At 33.4% G+C, this 25,944-nt stretch overlaps 2 protein-coding genes across 9 annotated transcripts in view; one reads left to right on the top strand and one right to left on the bottom strand.

Moving 5' to 3' along the window:
- LOC126774939 (transient receptor potential cation channel trpm) overlaps positions 1-25,944 on the bottom strand; it is a 269,678-nt gene that overhangs the window by 125,714 nt on the left and 118,020 nt on the right. The window lies entirely within an intron of this gene.
- Positions 15,099-16,509, top strand: LOC126775051 (allergen Tha p 1-like). Its single transcript, XM_050496778.1, has 3 exons — positions 15,099-15,131; positions 15,523-15,704; positions 16,258-16,509. Exons 2-3 carry the CDS (start codon positions 15,524-15,526, stop codon positions 16,446-16,448), a joined length of 372 nt encoding a protein of 123 aa, XP_050352735.1. The 5' UTR covers positions 15,099-15,131; position 15,523; the 3' UTR covers positions 16,449-16,509.

The raw sequence follows: 25,944 nt of genomic DNA, 5'->3' as shown, positions 1-25,944 counted from the left end.
ATTGCCAGCTTCCTACACAAGCGTAGCCTTCGTGTTTTAGTAGATGGTTGCGCTTCACAATTCTATGTAGTGAATTCTGGCGTCCCCCAGGGATCTGTGCTATCTCCCACACTCTTTCTTTTGCATATCAATGATATGCTCTCTCTTGGGAACATACATTGCTATGCAGATGATAGTACAGTGCATGGTGGATACCACGGACGCGCAGTGGCTGGGCGGGCGGAAACTGAGGAGAGGCGGGAGAATCTTGTTATTGAACTCGATAGGACATTAGAGCTCATCGCCAAATGGGGTTCTGATAATCTTGTTGAGTTTAATGCCAAGAAAACACAGGTGTGCGCTCTCACAGCGAAAAAGTCACCATTTTACCCTCATTCCTCCCTCTGTGGCACACCGCTGATGATACAAAGCAAAATCGCCATGTTGGGGATGGACGTTCGCTGCGACCTTAGTCCAAGGGATTACATCGAGGCTATTATAAAAACAGCTTCACGAAAACTCGGAGTTCTGAACAAGGTGCGGCGTTTTTTCACACCACAACAACTGTGCCTGTTATACAAAACACAGGTACGGTCCTGCGTTGAATATTGCTCGCTCCTTTGGGATGGCTCCGCTAAGTACCTAATGGAGGCCTTGGACCGGTTGCAGCGACGTGCAGTACGCATTATTGGCGACGTAAAGGTCACAAACACCCTTGAACCTTTACAATTGCGTCGCGAGATAGCAGCACTGAGCGCTTTCTATCGTCTGTATCACGGCGAGTGCTCTGAGGAATTATTCTCTCTAATTCCTGCTTCCCCCTTCCTTCTTAAGTCCACGCGAGCTGGTTCTCGATGTCACCGCCTAACTGTGACATCAATTCCATCGCGCACAAAGAAATTTGGCAACTCCTTTCTTTGTCGCACTACCAAAGAATGGAATTCCTTACCAGCTCACGTGTTCCCCTCCTCTTACAACCCGGGTTCCTTCAAACGAGGCGTGAAGAGGCATCTTGCGGGCCGGCAAGGCGGGGACGGCTAGTACAGAACATTCTTCCCGACTGTACTGGCCGTCGTCGCGTTTGGACTCTACTACCACTTACCATCAGGTGGAGTAGAGTCATTTGCCATCCCGGGGCATATAAAAAAAAAAAAAAAAGTGTCTCCGCCATGATTACAATGTCGTCGGAAAATCGCAGATGTGTTATGTGTTGGCCATTTATATTAATGCCGCGCCCGTTCCAATTGAGCGTCTTGAAGACGTCCTCTAATGCATTGGTATAAAGTTTCTGTGATATTACATCTCCCAGTCTTAACCCGCGATGCAATTGGATTGGTCTTGAGCTCTTATCTTGTACTTGGACGGTCATGGTTGCGGCTTCGTGCAAACACTTTAACACCTGGACATACTGAAAGTCAATAGGCATCTCTGCATGGATTCCAGAACTGCACAGTTCTCGATGGTAACGAAGGCTTTTTCGTAGTCCACAAACGCTAGGCATAGAGGCTGATTATATTCCTCGGTCATTTGTATTATTCGCCGAAGTGTATGTATGTGAAAGTTTAATTACCATTCTTGAAAAACAACACCACCACACCTCTGCGCCATACCTTCAGTGTAATACCATTGTGAAGGACGGAATTAAAGTTAGCCAGCTCTCTCAGAACTGTGGGACTCAGGAGGTACTCGTGATGAGTATAAATCGCTATAATACTTTTCGACTCTTACTCTTCTTTCGATTTTTAAGATGAGTATAAATTGCCATAATACTATAATAGATCCTGGGCCAAATTATACAACTTGGCCGGCCCAACTTTGAGAGGTCTTTTTTTTTATATGCCCCGGGATGGCAAATGACTCTACTCCACCTGATGGTAAGTGGTAGTAGAGTCCAAACGCGACGACGGCCAGTACAGTCGGGAAGAATGTTTTGTACTAGCCATCCCCGCCTTGCCGGCCCGCAAGATGCCTCTTCACGCCTCGTTTGAAGGAACCCGGGTTGTAAGAGGAGGGGAACACGTGAGCTGATAAGGAATTCCATTTTTTGGTAGTGCGACAAAGAAAGGAGTTGCCAAATTTCTTTGTGCGCGATGGAATTGATGTCACAGTTAGGCGGTGACATCGAGAACCAGCTCGCGTGGACTTAAGAAGGAAGGGGGAAGCAGGAATTAGAGAGAATAATTCCTCAGAACACTCGCCGTGATACAGACGATAGAAAGCGCTCAGTGCTGCTATCTCGCGACGCAATTGTAAAGGTTCAAGGGTGTTTGTGACCTTTACGTCGCCAATAATGCGTACTGCACGTCGCTGCAACCGGTCCAAGGCCTCCATTAGGTACTTAGCGGAGCCATCCCAAAGGAGCGAGCAATATTCAACGCAGGACCGTACCTGTGTTTTGTATAACAGGCACAGTTGTTGTGGCGTGAAAAAACGCCGCACCTTGTTCAGAACTCCGCGTTTCCGTGAAGCTGTTTTTATAATAGCCTCGATGTAATCCCTTGAACTAAGGTCGCAGCGAACGTCCATCCCCAGCATGGCGATTTTGCTTTGTATCATCAGCGGTGTGCCACAGAGGGAGGGATGAGGGTAAAATGGTGACTTTTTCTCTGTGAGAGCGCATACCTGTGTTTTCTTGGTATTAAACTCAACAAGATTATCAGAACCCCATTTGGCAATGAGCTCTAACGTCCTATCGAGTTCAATGACAAGATTCTCCCGCCTCTCCTCAGTTTCCGCCCGCCCAGCCACTGCGCGTCCGTGGTATCCACCATGCACTGTACTATCATCCGCATAGCAATTTATGTTCCCAAGAGAGAGCATATCATTGATATGCAAAAGAAAGAGTGTGGGAGATAGCACAGATCCCTGGGGGACGCCAGCATTCACTACATAGAATTGTGAAGCGCAACCATCTACTAAAACACGAAGGCTACGCTTGTGTAGGAAGCTGGCAATCCAGGTGCATAGCTGAGCAGGCAGACCATATGCCGGTAGCTTGGAGAGAAGACTTCTGTGCCAGACCCTGTCGAAAGCCTTGGAGATATCGAGGCTGACAGCCAACGATTCTCCATGCTTGTCGATAGCTTCACCCCAGAGGTGTGTTACGTACGCTAGAAGATCACCTGTGGACCGTTTTGGTCGAAACCCGTACTGACGATCATTAATTAGACAGTGATCTTCTATGTAATGGATCAGTTGGTTGTTTAGAATTCGTTCCATCACCTTACAAAGTACTGAGGTGATAGCTATTGGTCGATAATTTGCCGGGTCAGACCGATCCCCTTTTTTGGGAACCGCTTGCACATTAGCTCTTCTCCAAGCCTCCGGCACACATCCCGAAGAGAGAGAAAGTTGGAACAGGCGCGTTAACACGGGAGACAGCTCCGCTGCGCACTTCTTCAGCACTATGGCTGGTATTCCATCGGGACCGCTAGCTTTCCGTACATCAAGTGATTGCAGCTCCGCACGCACATCACGTTGCCTGATTTTGATGTCAGGCATCGCATGGCCACATGAGAGGTATTGTAGGTAGCAGCGCACTACAATCATCGATGACGGAATTGTCGTCAAAGAGTTTAGCCAGGAGATCAGCTTGCTCTTGCGGACTGTGAGCTAGTGATCCGTCCGGATTTTTGAGCGGTGGCAGCGAAGGTTGGCAGAAATTGTTTTGCGCAGACTGGGTCAGACGCCAGAAGCTACGGGAGCCCCTAGGATGCGAAATAAGGTCATAACCAATCTGTACAATGCGCTGTGCATCCGCTCTAGTGTATGCCTTCCTACAGGACTTGGAATTTTTATTGTAGTTTGCTTTCAGTGAGTCAATGTTAGATGCCCCGCTAATGCAGCCGTTGATCCACGCGCGATATGCCGCCTGCTTAGATGATACAGCGTCGGCACGGTCCTCCTCTTTGAGAGGCTAAAAGACGCTTGGGCTGGGCGGTATTGCGGAGGTTGCGTCATATTTTTGAATCGTCGATCCCACAGTCGCTTAAGTGGGTTTTTAATCAATGCGTCTTACCTGTAATGACTTACGGTGCCGAAACGTGGACACTCACCGTAGGACTGGTCCACAAATTAAAGGTCGTTCAGCGAGCAATGGAACGCGCGATGCTTGGGGTTTCTCTGGCAGATAGAATCCAAAATGAGGACATTCGTCATAGAACTAAAGTCATCGACATCGCGCGTAGAATTAGCTCGCTAAAGCGGAAGTGGGCTGGTCATGTCTCCAGGTGCATCGATGACTGATGGAGCCGACACGTGTTAGAGACCACGCTTAGGCAAACGTAGTGTAGGGCGCCCTGTGGCAAGGTGAACCGACGATTTAAAAAAGTTGGCAGGTACGGGATGGATGCGGACTGCCCATGATCGGGATAGTTGGCGTTCTATGGGGGAGGCTTTCGTCCAGCAGGGGACGGCGAAAAGTTGAAAAAAAAATGATTAAATTGAATTCTATACAAACTCGAAATTTACAGTATAAAACGATCGTGAAATGTCAGGAAGTGATATGCGACATTGATTATAATCATTATAACATTTAATGGACATACGCATCAAAATGGCATATCAGCGTAAGTCGACTTTCAACATTTGACGAGGTATTTACTTTATATCTCGCTCTACTTCTTACAGAATAATAAGGGAGAAAAGGAAAACAAATCTAATTGAGACGTAAGGGGTGAATATTTTAAGCGGCTTTTTTATACGTCGGACGAGGCTTTTTTATTTTAAGTGCTTGTCCTTTATAAAGCTACATAAAATAACTTATTAAAGTAATATAAATAAAGTTTATTATAATCTTACATATATTTAAAATGATTATTTATGAAAATATCACATAAGGTTAGAAGAAATTGGACTTCGTCAAGCCATCTCATACGTCTCGCTCGCACTAACAAAAACCGGAAGCGGAAGTCAATCTCTTAAAGCAGATCTATTTTACTTTACGAGTATGTTGGTCGAAGACCATTAAAGTAAAAATTAATTCGAACCTTTAGAATTAATTAAAATTATATAATTCATATAATTACATGTATAGAAGTGTATAAATAACGTTTTGATCTAAATGTCTCCAATTAACATGAATTCTAGGCAAATACATTATTACTCGTATCAATTAACTGTTGCGTTAACAGTCAGGCGCAACTTGGTGTGACATACAAATTTCACACTTCAAGCTATCACAATAAGAACTAGGATATCTTATATCATATAGCACAACTAGATACATAATACAAATGTCAAACTTCTGTCTATCAAAATAAGGACTACATTGGCTTGTATTATATTACGTCAAAATTCTGTCGAGTTAACAATAATGGGAATGGTATAATATATATCTGAATTATACAAATGCAATTCAAGATATTTTGATATTCGTACTGTAGATAATTTATAGGTCTCTTGACGGTAGATGTGATATGAGAATTGTTTGAACGACCCAAAGGAAAACGCAACAAAGTCTTTATATTAATAAAACAACATTTTCCCATATATTCGTATTTCTTATACTTCTAAGAATAACCTCACTATGTTTTCCAGTTTGATCCAGATTGGACCCGTTATAGGTTACAATAAATATTTTTGTACAGAACCTTCGATACTAATGTTTTGGAAATACGAACGTAATTCTTTAAAATAAAATTTCATAATAAAAACATAACATTCACATTAAATAATTACACTTTAACTAAATGCATAGATATTTTGAATATTTTACAAATAAAATATTTACAAAACATTAATGGAAAATATTTACATTGAAAAAGAAAACCCTTTCAATGAACATACAATTATAGTAAACGACTAATTAGTCTTGAAATACATAAAAGCGAGCTCTATCAGCGTGACGTTGAGTGGCATTGAGATGTATTGAGATCAAGCAGATTATTATAATTGGAGAGCCCGAGCTATTACAGAGGTCTGATCACGATATTTGAGATGAACTGTCACAGATAACATTTCAATCTTTGCAATTCCTTCACTCATTCAAAGTAGAATAACGTAAAAGAAATATTGAAAGAGTTGAATCTCTTTTGAATACAATTGTTGTTATTTATATTTCATTTTATAAATTGAAATTCAAAATGTCATTCTTGCGCTGTACCGATGGCTAATAAAAGTACTTTAAGGAATATAAATTCAAAAGTATATATTTATATTGTTATTTTTTTAAAGTGATGAAGGCGAAGCGATAATTACATTATGGATTTAGCGTAATGTCACTATTGCTTTCGACCTTAGACTCTAGCAATGTAAGAAATATAAGCTATTTATTATACTGCTAAGCACATGATGTATTCAGTTTGTGCCCCTTGTTGTATTTTTATTTGCTTACTCACCTTTTAGAGCCCAACTTGGGAGCTCAATAGTACGCCTAATTAGAACATATCACGGTTGCGTCGGGATTTAATAACGGTTTTTGTTTATTTCTTTCGATATGTGTTATTATTGTAAATTACAATTTAAGGGTCTTATTACGTTGTGCGCTAATTTTAATTTTATTCTTATAGTTGCACTTAATCGAGTGACTATTATGTTAGCCATCTTTATTAATTAATCACATTAATCTCCAAATTGAAAACTTGCTAGGTAGCTGGGTCTTGCTATCTCTTTTATTTTATTTTTTATATATCGCCGGGAGGGCAAATGACTCTACTCCACCTGATGGTAAGTGGTAGTAGAGTCCAAACGCGACGACGGCCAGTACAGACGGGAACGGAGTAACGGAGTGAGAATTCATGAGAAAGGTATAGATGTATAATTCGTTAAGTTTTTGTGTAAATTAGCTGGTGACCTCGTCTCGTTACGCTAGAAATACTTTACCTCATTATAGCATGTAGACAAACCCTTTGTTTCCATTTCCCTACAGTTATGGCATTAAATTTTTCCGCAGTAGTAGTAGTTACACTATTACAAACGTAACAACGTCTTCAAGCTGATTTATCTGTACATGATATTTTATTTATGTAAATAATTTGTATTAAAATAAACAAAAAAAAAGTAATATTTCCAACCTATTACATTAAGTGCTAAACTTTGTAACCAAGAACTAATATTAAAGATAAAATTTTCAAAGTGCCAACATCTTTGTGAAGTTAATTAAGTTTTCTTACAATCTAAGTTTAAGTTGAGAGCAATTTTATTAAGTTCATGATTCCGTCTAGACGATTATATTGTATCACGTGACACGTAATTGTATAAAGTAACACGTCTCATCACAATTCGTGTGGAATTTGAATATTAAATTCTATAACTTTATTCATACAATGGGGTATATACCGTACTTCATAGTATAAGATACGCGGACTGGTGGTTTATGGTCACCACCAAATATTAACCATCCCTTACATCGCCAATACGCAAACAACCTTCCGAGATAACATGTTATATCCCTAACGCCATCGAGTATTTTCTGTTGAAATTTGAAATCGATTGAATTTTTCTGTTTGTTGGCAATCAAATTATTTAAAAGATTTGATCGAATTCGTTTCCAGTGGAATTAAATACCTGAACATAAATTGAAATGGTTTTGAAATCAACTAAAACACCAACGAGCATTCATATCAATTACGAACAAATCGACCAACAGTCAAAATCATGTTTAACTCCAAAACAGAGTTAACTAGATTTGAGTGTTTGTTAACAATTTTAACTTTCAATATTTAAGTACCCATAATTACTTTATTATGAACTATATATAATATGCTTTCTAAGCCAACATGTTATCAAAAATTATTATCTTAAGCAATTTCACAGTCCAAATATTATGCAATGTTACGGCCCTCGCGCGTCGTAAAGGCAATTTTACAGAAAAATCACAATACGCTAGATACGTATTGGATACAACATTTTGCCTAAGGATATAGGCAAAATGTTGTATAAATGTCAAGCTATTTTTAACATATTACCGATGGTGTTATCCCTATTAAATTAGTATGAATGTGAAAATGAATTGAGTTTTTTTATTACGTCGCATATAATAATAAACACAACTAACAAAAATGCCCGGGACAAAGTGAGAAAAGTGTCTCTCTTTCATTTAACAACTTTCGTCACATTCAAACTTGCCACTTTTTTAACTTAAAGCGGCTCCTTAATATTGATTTTACATGTCAAATCTACAGTAATCACCTTAAGTTAGGTGAAAATGTATTTGAGTGTTGCATTAAGATGAAAAACGTATTTGTTTGTCAACATTACAGTAACAGTCTGTTAATATCCCACTGCTGAGCTAAGGCCTCCTCTCCCTTTTGATGAGAAGTTTTGGAGCTTATTCCAACACGCTGTTCCAATGCGATTTGGTAGAATACACATGTGGCAGAATTTCAATGAAATTAGACACATGCAGGTTTCCTCACGACGTTTTGCTTCACCTTCAAGATAAATTAAAAACACAAATTAAGTACATGAAAATTCAGCGGTGCTTGCCCGGGTTTGAACCCACCGCCATCGGTTAAGACTCATGTGTTCTAACCACTAGGACTATTAATGAGTAAAAAAAATCTGGCACCATTATTACTACTATAAAATTATGGGATTTTTTATTACAAACACCCACCATATTAAAATGAGGAGAATATGTTGTATCTTTTATTACATTCAAATATTTCCCCGATGCAAATAGTTGCACTAAGCATTGTTCAAATGGCTTTTCCGACCCAGTTCTAGACATAAGTGCTAAGTTACTTTAGTTGGGGAATACTTAGTATAATGTTGTAATAAATTTTGTTATGTATAATCTTTTTAATAGTATCGGTATGGACCGACTTTTATAAGAACGTAAGCTGTTAATGAAGATATAACGTTAACTTTAAAATAATACACTCACGGTCAGTATGAAGTAATATGAAACTTCTTAAAGTAAAAATCGTACTAGTGATATAGGACTTTTATAGAAGTGACCACTTAGCATCAGGTGGCCCATATGCTCGTCCGCCTTCCTATTCTATAAAAAAAAGTCTTTGGAATCTTAAAACCATTTTTATAAAAAAAAAAAACATAAAGATAAAATATCGACCAATAAAGTTTCTACAAGTACATCGATTACATTGCGAGCAAATGAAAACAAGAAGTGTAAATTACATGACTAAATTAACAATTAATTAATATGATTGACAACAAAACAAGAATATCAAACAGCGGTTACTTCTACCAAAATAATATTCTACTGAAAAATAAAAATATGAAAGATGAAAAACACATAATAAAAATATGAAAGTTGATAAGCATTTTATATAAAGGTAAAAATAATAATAATAATTTTATTTTAGAATAAAGTCTTTTTATTTAATTCTTTAATAAAATTTTGAATTGAACCATTTTGTCTTTCTCTATTTGTGTCAGCGTTTTCCTTTCTAATCGATCTGAATAAAACAACAAGAATAAAAAATATAATTTATTTCGTTACAGGCAGTAAAAAAAAAGTAAAGTAACAGCCTGTAAATGTCCCACTGCTGGGCTAAGGCCTCCTCTCCCTATTTGAGGAGAAGGTTTGGAGCTTATTCCACCACGCTGCTCCAATGCGGGTTGGTAGAATACACATGTGGCAGAATTTCGATGAAATTAGACACATGCAGGTTTCCTCACGATGTTTTCCTTCACCGAAAAGCACGAGATGAATTATAAACAGAAATTAAGCACATGAAAATTCAGAGGTGCTTGCCCGGGTTCGAACCCACGTTCATCGGTTAAGATTCACGCGTTCGTACCACTGGGCCATCTCGACTACAGGCAGTAAGAAATCGAATTAGAGTAAGAAGTCAAATGTATTCGAATAATGTCAAATAACTCGAATATTGAAGGGCGTAAATTTTTCTAACCCGCAAATAATATTTCATCCAAAACAACTCTATTACGATAAATGTTCTTCGGCTTGAGTCGTTCTCTTGTATTATAAGGATCTGTTTATTATTTTTTAATTGAATTTTTCGCTTCCAGCGCCTTCTACTCAGCGCCTCTATTATCCCCGTGTTAAATTTGGAGGAGATGGGCGGTACCCACCCAGATAACTTCACACACGTGCTGCCCTTATGATTATGATTTTATTTCGTAAGGTAAATCATATCAGCCAATTTCTGTACAATGATCCTGAAGGATGATATCCTAAAGAAAAGTTTTTCACATAAATGTCTCACGAAAGTTAAAAATATCTGTTCGGATTGTTGTTTTAATAAAACAAACACATCGAAATAGCGAAGTTCTCTAAACTCAATACAGCGCAGCGACACACCAACTCACCGATAACAAGCTCAACACAATTCCGGGCCCGAAAATTCAACAGATCTAGTTAACATTGTCTTTTGTTTGAATTAATTTACGTCCACTCGTTATGCATATAACGTCTCATAGATTCATATGCTCGTCGGATCTCAAATTTAATTGGACAACATGAAGAGCTCGAGAGACTAAGATTTTCGTAAAATAAAAGATATTTCCAACTAGCTGTTTCTCGCGACTCTATTTATGTCGTACTATACTGTTTATTTATTATTCCATTTTAAGTAAGAAATGAACAAAAATGTATTTCTAAAATATCATCTTTTGAATGTGTTCCATATTAGGAAGGAAAAAAGTGTAAATAGATACAAGAAGAATCCCATCAAATTATTTTGTTCGTAAAATCATAGTATAAAAATATGACTTCGTGCGGACATGGCCGCTGGCGACAAACTAGTATTTAATAAAATTTTATGAGATCATATAACTTCCACAAGAGGAATTAAAATTAATAATAATTAAGACTTAAGACACTATATTGAGAGGAGATCATCTCCCACGTGACATTAGCAATTTAACGTTATTTCTTACTCTACTACATTTTTAAAATTTAATTTTTTGCCAATAAACGCTGATATTGCACTCTCGGAACTGCAAGAGATTGCAAAACGACTTCATTGAATGAAATATAATGGAGCAAGATTGAATAAATGTAAGTTTAATGTTACTCAAATCTGCCATAACGACGAATAACCTTTTGATTTAGATTGATTTATTTCCGTTATAAATGTGAAATTATCTTTGTTTTTTTTTTTATTAATTTTGGGAAGGCTGTATGGTAAAAACTTAATTTATTGTATTGTGGACTCACAACGCAAACAAATAGCCAATAAAATAATACTTTGAAAAAAGTGCAACAATATTATAAAAATACCATTTAAAGTATTACATATAAATTTATACACATATTTTTTTAGATATTATAATATTTTACAAAGTAAATTAGATGGCAAATTCTAAGAGCTTTCCTTTGAAGATTCAGAACTACGACTTATACGTTTAAATATGTACTTTACTCTACGGAGCATTTTATTTGGTACTTGAGAATTTATTAATACATAGGATCCGCAGGGATCTATTCTGGCTAGTCGTTGACCTGAATTTAAATGGTGCATTGGTCTCGTTCCAATTTGACCATAAATTTTAAACACTTAATACATTTTTTAAAGACAAAAATTTACAATAAAAAAAATTCAATAATTATAATAATTATAGTTAAAAAAATACATGCATTTTATATATTTTTTTAAAAGAGATAAATACTCGTATATTTTAATTGAAAATAAGCCTTCCTATAGAGTGACATTTAGTTGTATCGAAAATTGGCAAAATTTTACAGAATCACGTGTTTCAAACTATTTTATTATATTAATTTAGTGGTTACTATAACTGATGAGCTGGTGGTATCAGTGGTTAGCTGGTACATACTTTATTAAAAATCAATTAAAATCATGATATACTTCTTTCTTCTTATTCGCAATTATGAGACGTCATATAAGATTAAATGAATTTTAAAATACTTACCGTTTCGGAAGTGATATGAATTATTTATAAATATTTATTTGTAAGATTTAATTTATTTATTGTAAATACTAAAAGTAAATACTAAGTATATGACAATATATCATAAACGAATTCCTTTGAAAAAAAAACACGAATATAGAAAAATCTTTCTCTAAAATGCTTGAAAGCTATATTATGAGTTACACAACTTAAATCCCCGTTTTTTCTAATTTAAGTGCGATATAACAACAATATTTAAATTTGTCAAATATATTTTTTTCTGCCAACTTTAAAAAGTAATAAAGGACCATCGGCAAACAACGTACGTAAAACGTACGTAAACGTAACAGCCTGTGAATGTCCCACTGCTAGGCTAAAGGCCTCCTCTCCTCTTTTTGAGGAGAAGGTTTGGAGCTTATTCCACCACGCTGCTCCAATGCGGGTTGGTAGAATTCACATGTGGCAGAATTTCAGTGAAATTAGACACATGCAGGTTTCCTCACGATGTTTTCCTTCACCGTAAAGCACGAGATGAATTATAATCACAAATTAAGCACATGAAAATTCAGTGGTGCTTGCCCGGGTTTGAACCCACGATCATCGGTTAAGATTCACGCGTTCTTACCACAGGGCCATCTCGGCTTCTCAAACAACACAACATCAAAATTAACTTTAACATAAAAATGATTACTTCTATCTTTCATAAATAGAAAAGTAGCTAAAATTGATGCTCATTTTTAACACAAAACTAGAAAATTTTATTACATGAAGTGGTTGTATTCTATGACTCAACACCGACCGATGTTAAAGCTTATCTACAAAGGAGCGCCGCGTTAGTCTAGTGGCTGCTAGATGTAAGGCCGCAGACCTGGAGAGGTCCTGTGTTCAAATCCCAGGTCGGGCCAATAAAAAAGCCTCGGAAAGCACGTCAAGCCGTTGGTCCTACGTCTGAACACTTTAAGGTCGTGTCGGATTGCCGTCCCATCGGATTAAAAGAGTTAGGGAACAGAGAGTGCACCTGTGTTTGCGCACACACTTGTGCACTATAACATGTCCTGCGCAGTTGGCTAATCTCTCTTGAGATTGGCCATCGTGGCCGAAATCGGTCTGGAGGACTATTATTATTATTACGTAGGTTTATTTAAATCCTTATTTATTATTTATATTATTAGGAGCGCTTCATGTCAAAATCAATCGAATGCTTTGGTTAAATCACCGAATACACTTATACTTGTACTCTTTATTACACAATATTATTAGTATTAGACAATATTATTACCGCTTATTAATAAAAATACTTAGAAATGCAATTATCATAACAAACTGAATCCTTCTTTTAGTTACAAATAATTAATCTTAATTGGGCACAGGTATGTCGAGGAGCCGCTTATATTCTGAACTGATTTGATCCTTTAGTGTTAAGTATATTTATAAATGATATGCTAATGACGTGATTATCAATTTTATTCACATCGCAAACCTTGTTTGTAACACTTTAATAATCTATTATTAAATAAAAGGTTGTCTGGAAGAGATTGCTCTTTTAGCGATAAGACCGCCGTTTGTACAAAATACTTTTCGTTTTTTTTATGTTTGTGTTTAAAATTGTTCTGTAACTCTTTTGTTGTACAATAAAGCATATTCTATTCTAAATTATAAATTTAGTGTATATTTATGTTTGATCACGATGATCAGAATGAAGATGAACCTGCATTCAATAATTACTTTTGATTGATATAGTCCGTTTTTTGAAAAAAAAATACCATATAGGCTTTATCAAATTTACTCAACCTTTGAGAGCATTGGAAATATTTTAATAATTCGATATTTATTACTTAATGACGTTTACTAAACCTCAAACCTGGTCCCTTAACCCTACAATAATATACCTTAAATTCAGTTTATATAATGCTTTTATAAATTGTATCATATGAGACAGACGGGCTTGTACAAAGTCCTACCACTGTGTCGCTAATACGTAATGTGTATTGAATATACGTTTTCGAATCAAAATTGTACCACGATACGATATTTTACTTTTACTAGCCGTCAAAAGTATTTTTATTTGCAACAAGTAACTCCTGAAGATTTGTTATATTGTTTAGTGAGTTAATGTAATTTAATACGGTGAAGGATGAAGCAGGAATCTCATTCGACCGCGTTCCTTAACTGCTAATTTGTTGAATAAGGAATTTCAAAATGATTAAGGAAACAGACGTATAAAATTCTGTTTTTAAATTTTGATTTAGTTGAATGCTTAGCATTATTATTTTTTAATTTTAAAAATCGACTTTGTTAACTGACATATGTTTTGTTTTTTTTTTAATTTATTTTAACACAAAGGTCAAAATTACAAATACTAATTATATCAATAAGCTCGAATTCTAAAAATTGTACAGTAGGTCTAACTAAAAGACATTTACAGGATGTGACTGTATTTAATTACTGTACAAATGCAACACTTATATACTTCAATTTATATAATGGTAGGTATGTATATTAAAGGAATAAATACATATATTATAACGTATCCATTCATACAATTCTATAGCTATTCTATAACTAGGCCATGTCAGCTTGTAATGTTATAGGTATTTGAACTTTATTACTAGTACATTTTGAGATAACGAAATATTTCTCTTCCATTTGCTTAAAATATTACTGCACCGAGTATTCGCACGGGAGTGTTAGTTCGTATATGAAATTATGTATGTCTACCCCTTTACCTGAACGGTTACTGTCTTATACATATATAAATATATATATATATAAAAAATATTGTCGCGGATTCAAATGGATTACCATATAAACGGCTGTCATTGTCGTCCAATATGTTGATTTTATTAAATCAGTCAGTACAACAACAATACATCTAAATGTGCGCCAATATGATATAGTAAAAAAAACACATTCTTAATTTGTATTCATAATTTGATCTCGCGTTCAGCGGTTACTGAAAACATCGTAAGATGTGTTGAATTCTAGTCCTCCACATAAATATCTGGCTTCTAATGACAATAAAAAAAAATAAGCAAATTAGATATTAATCGTGTATACTCGGATTTGAAACCACGGTCCTTTGGCCAAGATCCTCGCTTTCAACCTATTGGCCGATCTCGCCTGCAAATGATAATCTATGTCAAAGAGAAATTGGACCAAGGCAAAAGGAGAAATTAAGACGTGAAATGATCTTGAAAAGATTCAAGATTACAATTTTCCGCAAATATTTTAATTGCGTGATTTCAACAATTAAATGCAAATCGCTAGAAATAATTTCCACAAGGATTTATAGAGTGTATATAATCAAGTAAAAGCGAAAATGATTCATTATTAAAAGTATTATTTTATCGAAGAACGTTCATATAAAATTAAAAGTAAGTCACTTACAAATTGTTCGTTGTTCTAGGAGTCACTTACCTGTAAAAAAACATATATATTAGTGATTGAATTAATAAAATTGTAACAAAATTTCTATTACATTATAGTTTGTGTTCAATGTGTGTATGTGTGTTGGTGATGCAATAAAAAGTGTGTGTGTCTGTCGAACGGAAACACAATGGAAAATATATGCAGCGAATCTATCTCCTAAATTGAATTTACTCACTAATACTCATACATAAATGTGTATGAATGATATTTTTATCTAGATTTTTGATGCAACTCAACTTTTATACTAAGCGCACAATAAAATAAAACGTTACTATGTAAGCTAAATGTTTTTCACAAGTGCGATACTTTTAATTTTTTTATGTTTATTTTTTTAAGGATGAAGCTTCTGTTTCTTATCGCTACTCTAGTAGCTATCTTCGTGTACACATATGCGCAGAACGATAGATTCAACTCAGTGAATATAGAAGAGGTCCTATCAAACAAGAGATTGCTCTCGGCATACATTAAATGCATGTTAGACAAAGGTAGATGTACGCCAGAAGGCAAGGAATTGAAATGTAAGTAGATTGCTCCAGCTACACTTTAGAATATCAAGACCTCCTTACAGTTGATGGAGTCCTAGTACTTTGCAAGATTGTTAAACGTACGTAGCACAAAGATTTTGCAAGATAAAAAAAGTTATTATAAAAAATATAGATATTATTGTTTTGGTTACAGTGACTTCATGTAATGAAATAATATGTAATTATATTTTTAAAAAAGAATAACAAAATCTTAGTTTATTAAACTAATTTGAATTGAAGTGGCTAAATAGCTCAGAAGTGTCCGCTTACGCGTGTCAATCTAGCCCTGACTCGAACAAGTTTAATACTAGATAAAAGAGAGAATAAGAATAATAATATTAAGAACATCTTAAAAATATTGATAGTAATATTTGTACTTTGTTAATATGAATTCATAGTAAAATACATTTTAACGACAGACTAAAAATATAAATGATATATTTTTTTTATTATAAAATTTACCAATACTATTGAGGCACAAAATATTCTGCCAATAACATGTATGATGTCAAAATGTATTTAACACGATTATTGTATGTTATTTCAGCCCACATAAGTGACGCATTACAAAATGGCTGCGAAAGTTGCACAGATATGCAAAAGAACGGCGTTCGCAAAGTCATCGGCCATTTGGTGAAAAAAGAAAAAGACTACTGGAACCAACTAGTTGAGAAATACGATTCTGAAGGGATTTATTCCGAAAAATACGAGAATGAATTAAACTCACTAGATCGTTAGAGGTATTAATTTTCGATAATTTCGAATCACCCGGACGAACGACTTATCTGCTATTGCACGGCTTGCCATATTACTTAGTTATTAAATCGTACAATTATTACCTTCTCATCGGATTTGTAAATATTTAACCATTTCATAGCAATATCAATATGCAAGGCAGTTGGCACATCAACGACCGAAATATTCGACTAGAAAGGGGCACAATGCAAGATTTGTGATTGCGTAATTAAAATATTTATACGTATTTATATGTATAGATTTTCGATTTTATTAATATTATCCATTTTTAATTATATATATATTAGAATTTTTTTACAGATTAATGTTTTTGACACTAAATTTTAATATTAAAAAAATTATTACTTAAACAGTTGTTCCATATACAAGTTACTTATACGCTATTGTGATTTCTTTCTATACAGTCCTAATAAATCATCTGTAACAATATTTCTGCTTAGGCAATCGTGTATGGATGAACATGTTAGGCAGTACAACCTTAAATCCTTCTAGATATTATTATCTTTGTCTAATTGGAAGATATTTGTAAATAATGATTTTATTCATCTAAACGTTATTTAAATAATATAGATGTTATTGTGTTATTTATTTCTTGTTGTATATAATATTCTTAAATGTTATATATTTATTTAAAATAATCAATTATGATTACAATTAATTGTTTCAATTAATTTCGGGACTTAAGGTTAGTTTTTATATATCTCGATAAAAAGTCTAAGCCAATATATAAGAGCAATATGAGATGTATATAATAAATGTACAGATATATTAGAATATTATTATTATTTACGTAAATAAGTTAAATGTCAAAGTCACTGTTTAAATATACAGGCAAAGCGTAACACAAATCTAAACAAAACTTAAATATATCAAGCTTTGGCCGAACATAATGAACGTATCACTGACGTCGCTAGTAAGGCAGTGGGGTGCATAGCGAGTGTACCAACAATTGTATATTTAACTGTTCAAGATTAAATTAAGAATTTAAATTGAAGGATCTATGGCTGGCCTGGCTGATTGAAATACCATCACCATGTATCGCCATAAAAATATTATTAAAAAAATGTCAATTTCTTAAATAGCTACCAAAGAAATCATGATGAGAGTCATAATCAATTTGCGGCCTTGATTATAGCTTAGCGGCTTTAATCATGTATTTATCTCTTTCTATCATTATTGTTTTGACATTCGAAAGAAGAAGTCACAACATTGATTACATAATCACTTGCTGAACAATATTTAGTAGTAAGGTCGTTGGTTCATATCAAGCTCTTTAAATATATCTGTCACGTTACACAACAGTGCAGCTTAAGTGATGACAGTCTTATTACATGCTCAAAATAATCTGTCATGTACAGCATGTAACATTTGTATACGATTCGATATATTATTTTCTTTAATACAATTATCAAGCATATATAGGGATCGCGTTTTTTTATATGCCATTGGTATTTTCAAGCAAATATGACATTTTTTTGCTGTGTCATTCGGTATTACAAGTGTCTTCTATGCCTTTAATAAATAAAATTGTATTCACTTTTTTCTATTGTTTTGTTTGGTGTTTCATGACAACTTTGTAATTACAAAATGTATTGTCTGTTATCAATAAATAGTTTTGTTAGTTATTAATTATTTTGATGTATATTTTAATAAATGTATTTTAGGTAATACTGTTAAAGAAAAACAGTTTTATAACTGCCTATACCGAATTGTTCTAATAACTTAATTAAAAATAAAAGATACATACGAAATAAAAAAAAAATGTTTATTAATCCAATTAAGAAACATAATCGTATATGCTTAAAATATTAATCTCTTATTATTTTTAATTGTTACCAAAATCAAATAAATAATGATTTTTCACTTAGATTACAATCACTGTAGATAGATTACAATAAGATTATAATATATTTAATTAAATATACAATTTATATTCTTTTAAGTAATATCATATTTATAGATAAATCGAAACATAAATATGATTGTTCAATTAATATTTTAATAATTATTGTTAGCATTTTGGTTTCATAAATAAAAATGGTACCGTCATTTTCTTTTACAATTTAAAACGCAAAATGTAATTACAATGTTGCGAACCAAAACGGCTGTTAAAGCTTCCTTAGCTATTAAACTTGGTATTGGTTTCTTGAACGAGATAACTTAGCAACTTAAATTAAAATGTCAAAGATTTCATTATAAAATTATGCCGTTATAGGCAATATTCAAACAATTTCTTATCTTAGATATTTTGAAATCCTGGAATCAATAACATTTTTATGGTAGTCCCATGGTACTTATTAGTATTTATGTGTAAATAACTAATCGTACGCTGACGTCCTCTGAAACCTGAAATCTTACGCTTCCCCGTCTGATGCTCGAAGTCTCAGCCTCTACTGTGTGCCGAGTGCGAAAATGTTTACACATCAAAATTAAAATTATATTACGTCACCTCCACATGTCAGTAGGTACTTGAAACTATTGTTTAAAAGCCTTCCAGGTTTGCAGATTTGCTGCTCATATTTTAGATATAGAGTGGATAGGATTTAATACAAAAAGTAACATTATAAAAAAAGAAAATATAAATTAACCAAATAATTATATAAATTTACACCATTTTCAATTACAATTTTTACATTTATATATATAAATATATTTAGGTATTTTTTTATTTGTATATATTTAAAGCTTTAATGTAAATAATTATTTGGAGTACAGTTTTAATTCATCAATATTTAAACAGTAAATTTTAAAATAACTATTTACGGTATATTCATATAATTCTCACAATACAAATAGCAGTATATTTTTAAATCATACTAGAAACAGACAGACAGGACAAACAATTATTGTAAATTGATATTTGTAGTGTGAAAATATGCCAGGAACGAAGTTTTTTTTTAATCTTTTATTTTTATGGGGTTTTACAGGCAGCCTATACGTCGGCCCCATCGTTACACACGAAATTAAAACAAAAAAGGCTCAAAGACTAATTCAGTTTGAGAGAATCACTAACAAATTCATATATTTTGTTCTTTCATATTATTTGTTCTTTGTTCAAATTTGTTCTTAATTAGTTTGTATTTCAAATTTAAGTTTAATAATAATATCCTGGGACACTTTTCACACACGGCCATCTGATCCCAAATTAAGCAGAGCTTGTGCTATGAAAACCAGACTGATATACTACTGAACATATACTATTTTTCTTTGGTAAATACATACGTATATATAGATAATTACACCCAGACTCAGGACAAACAGGCATGTTCATGCACACAAATATCTGTCCTGTGTGGTAATCGAACCCACAACCTTCGGCGTGAAAGGCAAGCATCCACCAACCACGCCAACCAGCTCGTCAAAAACTTATTTATTATAGTATTACTTATAATTTATTATTTATAGTATTGTTTTACTAGTCTGACCCAACGAACAGAAATTCTTATATATTCAAAATACTAATTGCAAATTACCTCAATAGAAAAACTCCAAATTAAAAACTATAAAGACGATTTGCCAGCTCCAAAAATAATCATGATTTATAAAAACTACAATTCGAAATTTTTATGAAGTATCACTTAATGAAGCTCTCTTCCATACCCACTGACCAAGAAGTATCTAGTCAAAAAAACTTCGTTGAATGCAGCCATGTGTAGGAACTGGCGTAGCTTTAATTAAATCACTAACTCATTTTATAACCTGATTATGAAATATATTATTTCCATTGTTTTTTTTACATTGGCAAAGGCGTTGCACTATACGGCCTGGATAATATTTTTTTGTAATATAATTATATTAATTTGGATTGGTAGATTTATGACAATCAATAAGTAAGTGTAACGGTTCTATGTTGAATAAAGATTTTTGACTTTGATTAATATTTGTTTTAAGCTGTTAAGGTTATTTTATGCTTTATATATATATTAAGCACTAATTTAGGGCTGTTTGTACTATACAGTCCTGAATTAGTGCTTGGTTAGGTAATTAAAAAGTTAAGTTGGCGTTTTGGCGGGAACATCGAAAAGTTTTAGTAAGCAGAGATAATAATACAAACGCTAAATTTGTAAATTTGTTAGTAACGAAAGTATGAAGCTTGTGTTTGTTGTTAAAATATTCTCAAAATAGAAAGGATTTAATTCTTTTTAAATAAAATATATGAAAATGTAAATTTTAGGCGTTCCTTTATGCCTTCTCGAGATTTTTAAATAGAAATATGCTAGCCGTCGTTTATGACCGTGTTACCATTACAATATAGCAAATTGGGCAACTAAATGAAGTTGCTAACCTTAATTAATAACGACATGTCATCGCTAAACAATTTCTATTCATCATTTTTCGGTCTTACTGTCTTTTCATTTTAATGTGACATTCAAATTCTACCCCCTCCAATATCACGAAATTCTTGCCATGTTGCTTTACTAGCACAGGAGATATTTGGACCATCTAACAAAATAAGCTTTAGTGCTTTCACTGATTTTTTTAGTAAATCTTTATTTTTATCGTTTTTCAATATAGTGCGCAAAAATACACTTTGTCACACACACATAAATATACAGTATTAAGCGTAAATAGGCCATTTGTATGCTGTGACGTAACTTTCAGCTGTATATAAGCTGAACAGGGGCTGGGAAAGCTATTAAGTTTATAATAATACGCAACAGGTCATAAATTCCCCGTAACCGCGATTTTACCTCCCAGCTCGTTTATTTACGAGAATTTAAATGAACACATCCAAGGATGTTTCGCCTTGTTTTAAAACAACGGATTTAATTCTTACATTTTAATTAGACTGTTTAGTTAAAATCTTAATGAGATTCGTTCTATTCGTAATCGGCTTTTCTGCAACACATTGTATAACAATAAATGAGTCAAGTTCTAACTGTCCTTAGTAAAATTACTAAATTAAAAAGTTTAAATTAAGGCATTGGAATTTATTTTTATATGTATCACACATATTGGCTCATATTTTTGGGAACAAATTGCAAGATGTATTTATACATTTTCCATTTTTTTTTTAATTCAATACCAAAAGGTTTTTTTTTATTTATATAATATACCACTTGGAACACATTTGAAGGAAGAATAAAGTATAAAAATAAAGACAGAAATCATCAAAGATACGAAATTTTCTTGTTAGGCCACTCTTTGTATATGCTAATAATATATAAACGATTGTGAAATGATATGCGACATAGACTATAATAATTATAAAATTTAAAAGGTACACGGGTCAAAATCGGTTGTCACCGTAAATCGACTTTTAACATTTTATGAGTGGCATAAGAAGTTATTTCTTCGTTCGTCCGTTTTAAGTCGGTATGATTATGTTTGTAGCTTTCAATTGTTTTTTTTTTTTAAAACGATTTGTAATACATGTTTCAAATTATACGAATTGATTTATTACAAAATAGCAGTGATGTTTACCGTCAATCAGATCGTCGAACCGATTGTCTCTTTGTTGTTCGTTCGTTCTTTTTGGAACCGTAACAAGATTAAAAATACACTGTCCGCAAAATTTCCGCACTACGCTCGAGCCTACTCAGGTTGTTTGTTAATCCGCCACCGGCAAGTTCAACTACAATATTGTGAGAGGAGTCACAGCTGTCAGGTGTATAATCAGGAATGTATGGGTGAAATAGCAAAATATATACAATTCAACCAAAAGTTTTTCATGTGTAATACAATAATAGTAATAATGTAGATAACTACCGAGATTTTAGCCGATCATTGTGATTTACTCCGAAACGATTTCACACCACAAAACTTTATAGAACATAATAATTAGATTATGATATATATGAATGACATTTAAATAGATTAAGTTTCTAAGACAAATAATAATTTAACAAATTCATCGTTTATTTATTGTAATTATTATTCCATAACCATTAAAAAATAATTGATTGGTTGATGATGATTCAAATATTATTAATAAATTACGTAAGAGCCGAGACAATGAGTAAAATATTTTAATTTTGGTTCAGTATTCATTTTAATATTTCTATAATAAATTTCATTTAACGTACCTATTGGGCTGAAACTCAAGGTACCTAAAATAAATATCCCCAGCTTTAAACAGAACCGTAAACAACGAACGAGTGTACCGAAACCTCTTTGTGTAGAAAAAGTTAGATGCATGTGATCCGTCGCAAGCAGACCGTTTTAGTACTTGATGTTACTTCAAAGCGAGCAACCGTTGAGACGCCGGGTCAACAAATTTCACACTCACGCTCTGAATGACCCGTTGTTTGAGTCCTTTTGTTAAGACTTCTAAAATAAAACAAATATTTTGATAATAGTGCAACAGACAAAAGTATTTGCAACAAATTTCAAGGAATTTTATAGGCAGATATAAAAATTAAATTTCTTATTTATAAATACTACTACTAAAAAACTAATATTTAAAAAATAAAATAAAAATGAAGTGATAAAAAATCGAGATTCATTAAATTCGTTAGTAATTAACCCAATTAATAGTGTACTTTGCGCTGATAAATTGAAAACATTGAGATATTGTAAATAATAATGACAATAACTTTGAAGAGAATAATCGATTTATGTACTAGTTTACTTACAGTGAATCAAAATTGATGAGAAAAACCAATAACTGTCGATCAACGTCATCGTATCACGGCACTTGTGTCCTTTTATCGTTCGCGAATAAAAATGTTGCTATTATTAAAATTAATACCATCTATTTTATTATTTATTTACATACATCTATAAGAAGCCGAGATGGCCTAGTGGTAAGAACGCGTGAATCTTAACCGATGATCGTGGGTTCAAACCCGGGCAAGCACCGGGTTGTGTTTATAATTCATCTCGTGCTTAACGGTAAAGTAAAACATCGTGAGGAAACCTGCATGTGTCTAATTTCATTTAAATTCTGCCACATGTGTATTCTACCAACCCGCATTGGAGCAGCGTGGTGGAATAAGCTCCAAACCTTCTCCTCAAAAGGGATAGGAGGCCTTAGAGCAGCAGTGGGACATTAACAGGCTGTTACTGTTACTGTATACATCTATAAAGTATAAATTGTTTATGATTGTGATGATTAATTGGTGCTAGCCTTTAACAACATTAGATCCTATGACAAACAAAGCTACGTAAAAAGGTAAGTTACGGAAAAGTCAAATAACAAAGCTCGTTTATGAGTTCGTAGAAATTTTGAAGCCGGCCGGTATCTCCGGGGCTTGCATAATTGAGCCGGAACTGTCCCCCGCATCGCAAAGGGCGAATTCTTTTGTAAAATTTAACGAATATGAAATCATTCGTTGAACCACTGTATCTCGAGTTTTTAAATTTTTCATTTCAATTTACACAACGTTGGAACGAAAACACAAAATATTTTTATTATTTTTCTTTAATTTTGCATAAAAATAAAAATGTTTTGCGTGTTAATTTTTTTTTTTGAAACAACTTTTTTATGAGAAATGTTAGCGAATTAGCGGGCAAAACCCACGAATTCGCCCATATCGTATGAAAGGTGTTAGGTATAAAAAAAGTAGCCTATATATATATATCCTTACTTGAGGTTCAATCTTGCTTCATATCAAATTTCATCAAAATTGGTTTAGTAGTTTATAGAAAAACAGACACTAGTATGGCGGTACTTGGAAATCACACAATTTTACTATTACATATAATTCACTTTTACTGGATCATAATAATAAATTGTCATATAATACCGACGGCTGGGAAAAGCCGAGACAAAGCCTTTCAAGAGAAGTTTGGAACTTATTTTACTGAGGTCGACATCTGGTGAACATACATACACTAATATCATGATACACATACTTCACAACAATATGAATTATATACATATTTTAATGGCATGAATAGTCGCAGCCAGTGGTCCATACCATTTGAGCAAGATTAGTAGACTTTTGGACTCTCAAAATAAATTATTTGCGCGTTAAATAACTGTAATAATATTGAAAATCTACATAATAATTGTCGTTCCTTTAAAATTTCAAATCCCGTTTATATTATAACTAAAAATATATATGTAAATGCATTGAAAAACATAATTTTACTCTTCACAATTGAATAAGCACAAAATGTTTAAATAAGATGGAAAGACGATGATACTTAGACTGTAATCATTTTGAGAGCCATTTAGCGTAATTATGTAGCTAAATATTACATATTTCATCAAAATTTAACTAGTTTTCTTTTTTTTTCAAATGCGCTCTATTTAAGTCCTCACATTTTATTTTTCTACATAATAAATAAAAATTATTTCTGGTTTATGAGGTTTTTTTTTTCATATTCTTCAAGATTTTGGTTAAATATTAAGCCCAATTTCACACATCACATAACAACCCGATTTCGTACATCACCAATTTTATAAAACGATTGGGTCCAAGCTTCGTATATTTTTATTGATAATCCTGAGACTGATGGATAGTATGATCTTTAAGACAATAAATTTGTTTAGTGACATTATTCGCGTTCAGGCAATAATAATTTTGCTAATTAATCGGTTCCTTGATTAAAGCTTTATTTTAATTATGGACGAATCGTGAAATGTACAAATGCTAGTTATTTATTTAAGAATCGCATTACATTTATCCCATAAGAACTTAGTTTTATTTAGAACCATTTAGTAATTGGGGCTTAGTTTTCAATACGTATCTTAGCTGAAATGGTTTTCCTTGAATCAAAAACTGGACACAGCATTTTATTAATAACTATTATTTAATAATAAAACATTTATTTTTTATTATTTAATTTAAATTATTCTTTGCAAAGACATTCCCAAGTCCTAGAATCGTAAGAATGTTGTTCCTAGATAATATTCTCGTGGATAAAACGTACGTGTACCAACATAACGAGAGCAATTGTATCTGAGCCCGCAAAGGGATTAATTAGGCTTAGCCCCGCAAAGATACCGGTGGAGCTATTTAATCATACCGTCTCAAAGATATCACATATTTACATAATCCATCCCATAATCGAATTAATATTTCGGTGACCTTGTGTTTGATATTGGGCCGATATAATCGAATCTGAACCAATGATCGTGGGTTCAAACCCAGCCAAGCACAACTGAATTTTTATGTGCATAATTTGTATTTATAATTTATATCGTGCTCGGCAGTGTACGAAATCATCATGTGAAAACCTGCATGTGACTAATTTCATTGAAATTCTACCACACGTGTATCCACAAACCCGCCTTTGATCGGTGTGGTGGAATAAGCTCATAAATTGTACATTTCCCATACATATTTTTATTAGATTATGTATTACACGATAGTCCCTTACATCTTTATACTTACAGCAAATATACCACCAAAGTAATACGTTAACATACATGTATATTAATATTATAAAAGCAAAAGTAACTCTGTCTGCTGTTAAGCTTTCACGGATAGAACACTGAACCGATTTTGATGAAATTTGGTATGAAGCTAGCTCGAACTCCGAGAAAGGACATACCAACGAACACTAGTATTTCGTATATAAAACATTA

This window comes from Nymphalis io, chromosome 17 (assembly GCF_905147045.1).
Source record: "Nymphalis io chromosome 17, ilAglIoxx1.1, whole genome shotgun sequence".
NCBI lineage: Eukaryota > Metazoa > Arthropoda > Insecta > Lepidoptera > Nymphalidae > Nymphalis > Nymphalis io.
This window is presented reverse-complemented; position numbering and strand designations above follow the sequence as displayed.

Excerpts from the sequence above, each read along its gene's own strand:
- LOC126775051 (XM_050496778.1), top strand. The coding sequence starts at position 15,524 with ATGAAGCTTCTGTTTCTTATCGCTACTCTAGTAGCTATCTTCGTGTAC. Across the intron at positions 15,705-16,257 it reads AGAAGGCAAGGAATTGAAAT|CCCACATAAGTGACGCATTA; the intron begins GTAAGTAGATTG and ends ATGTTATTTCAG.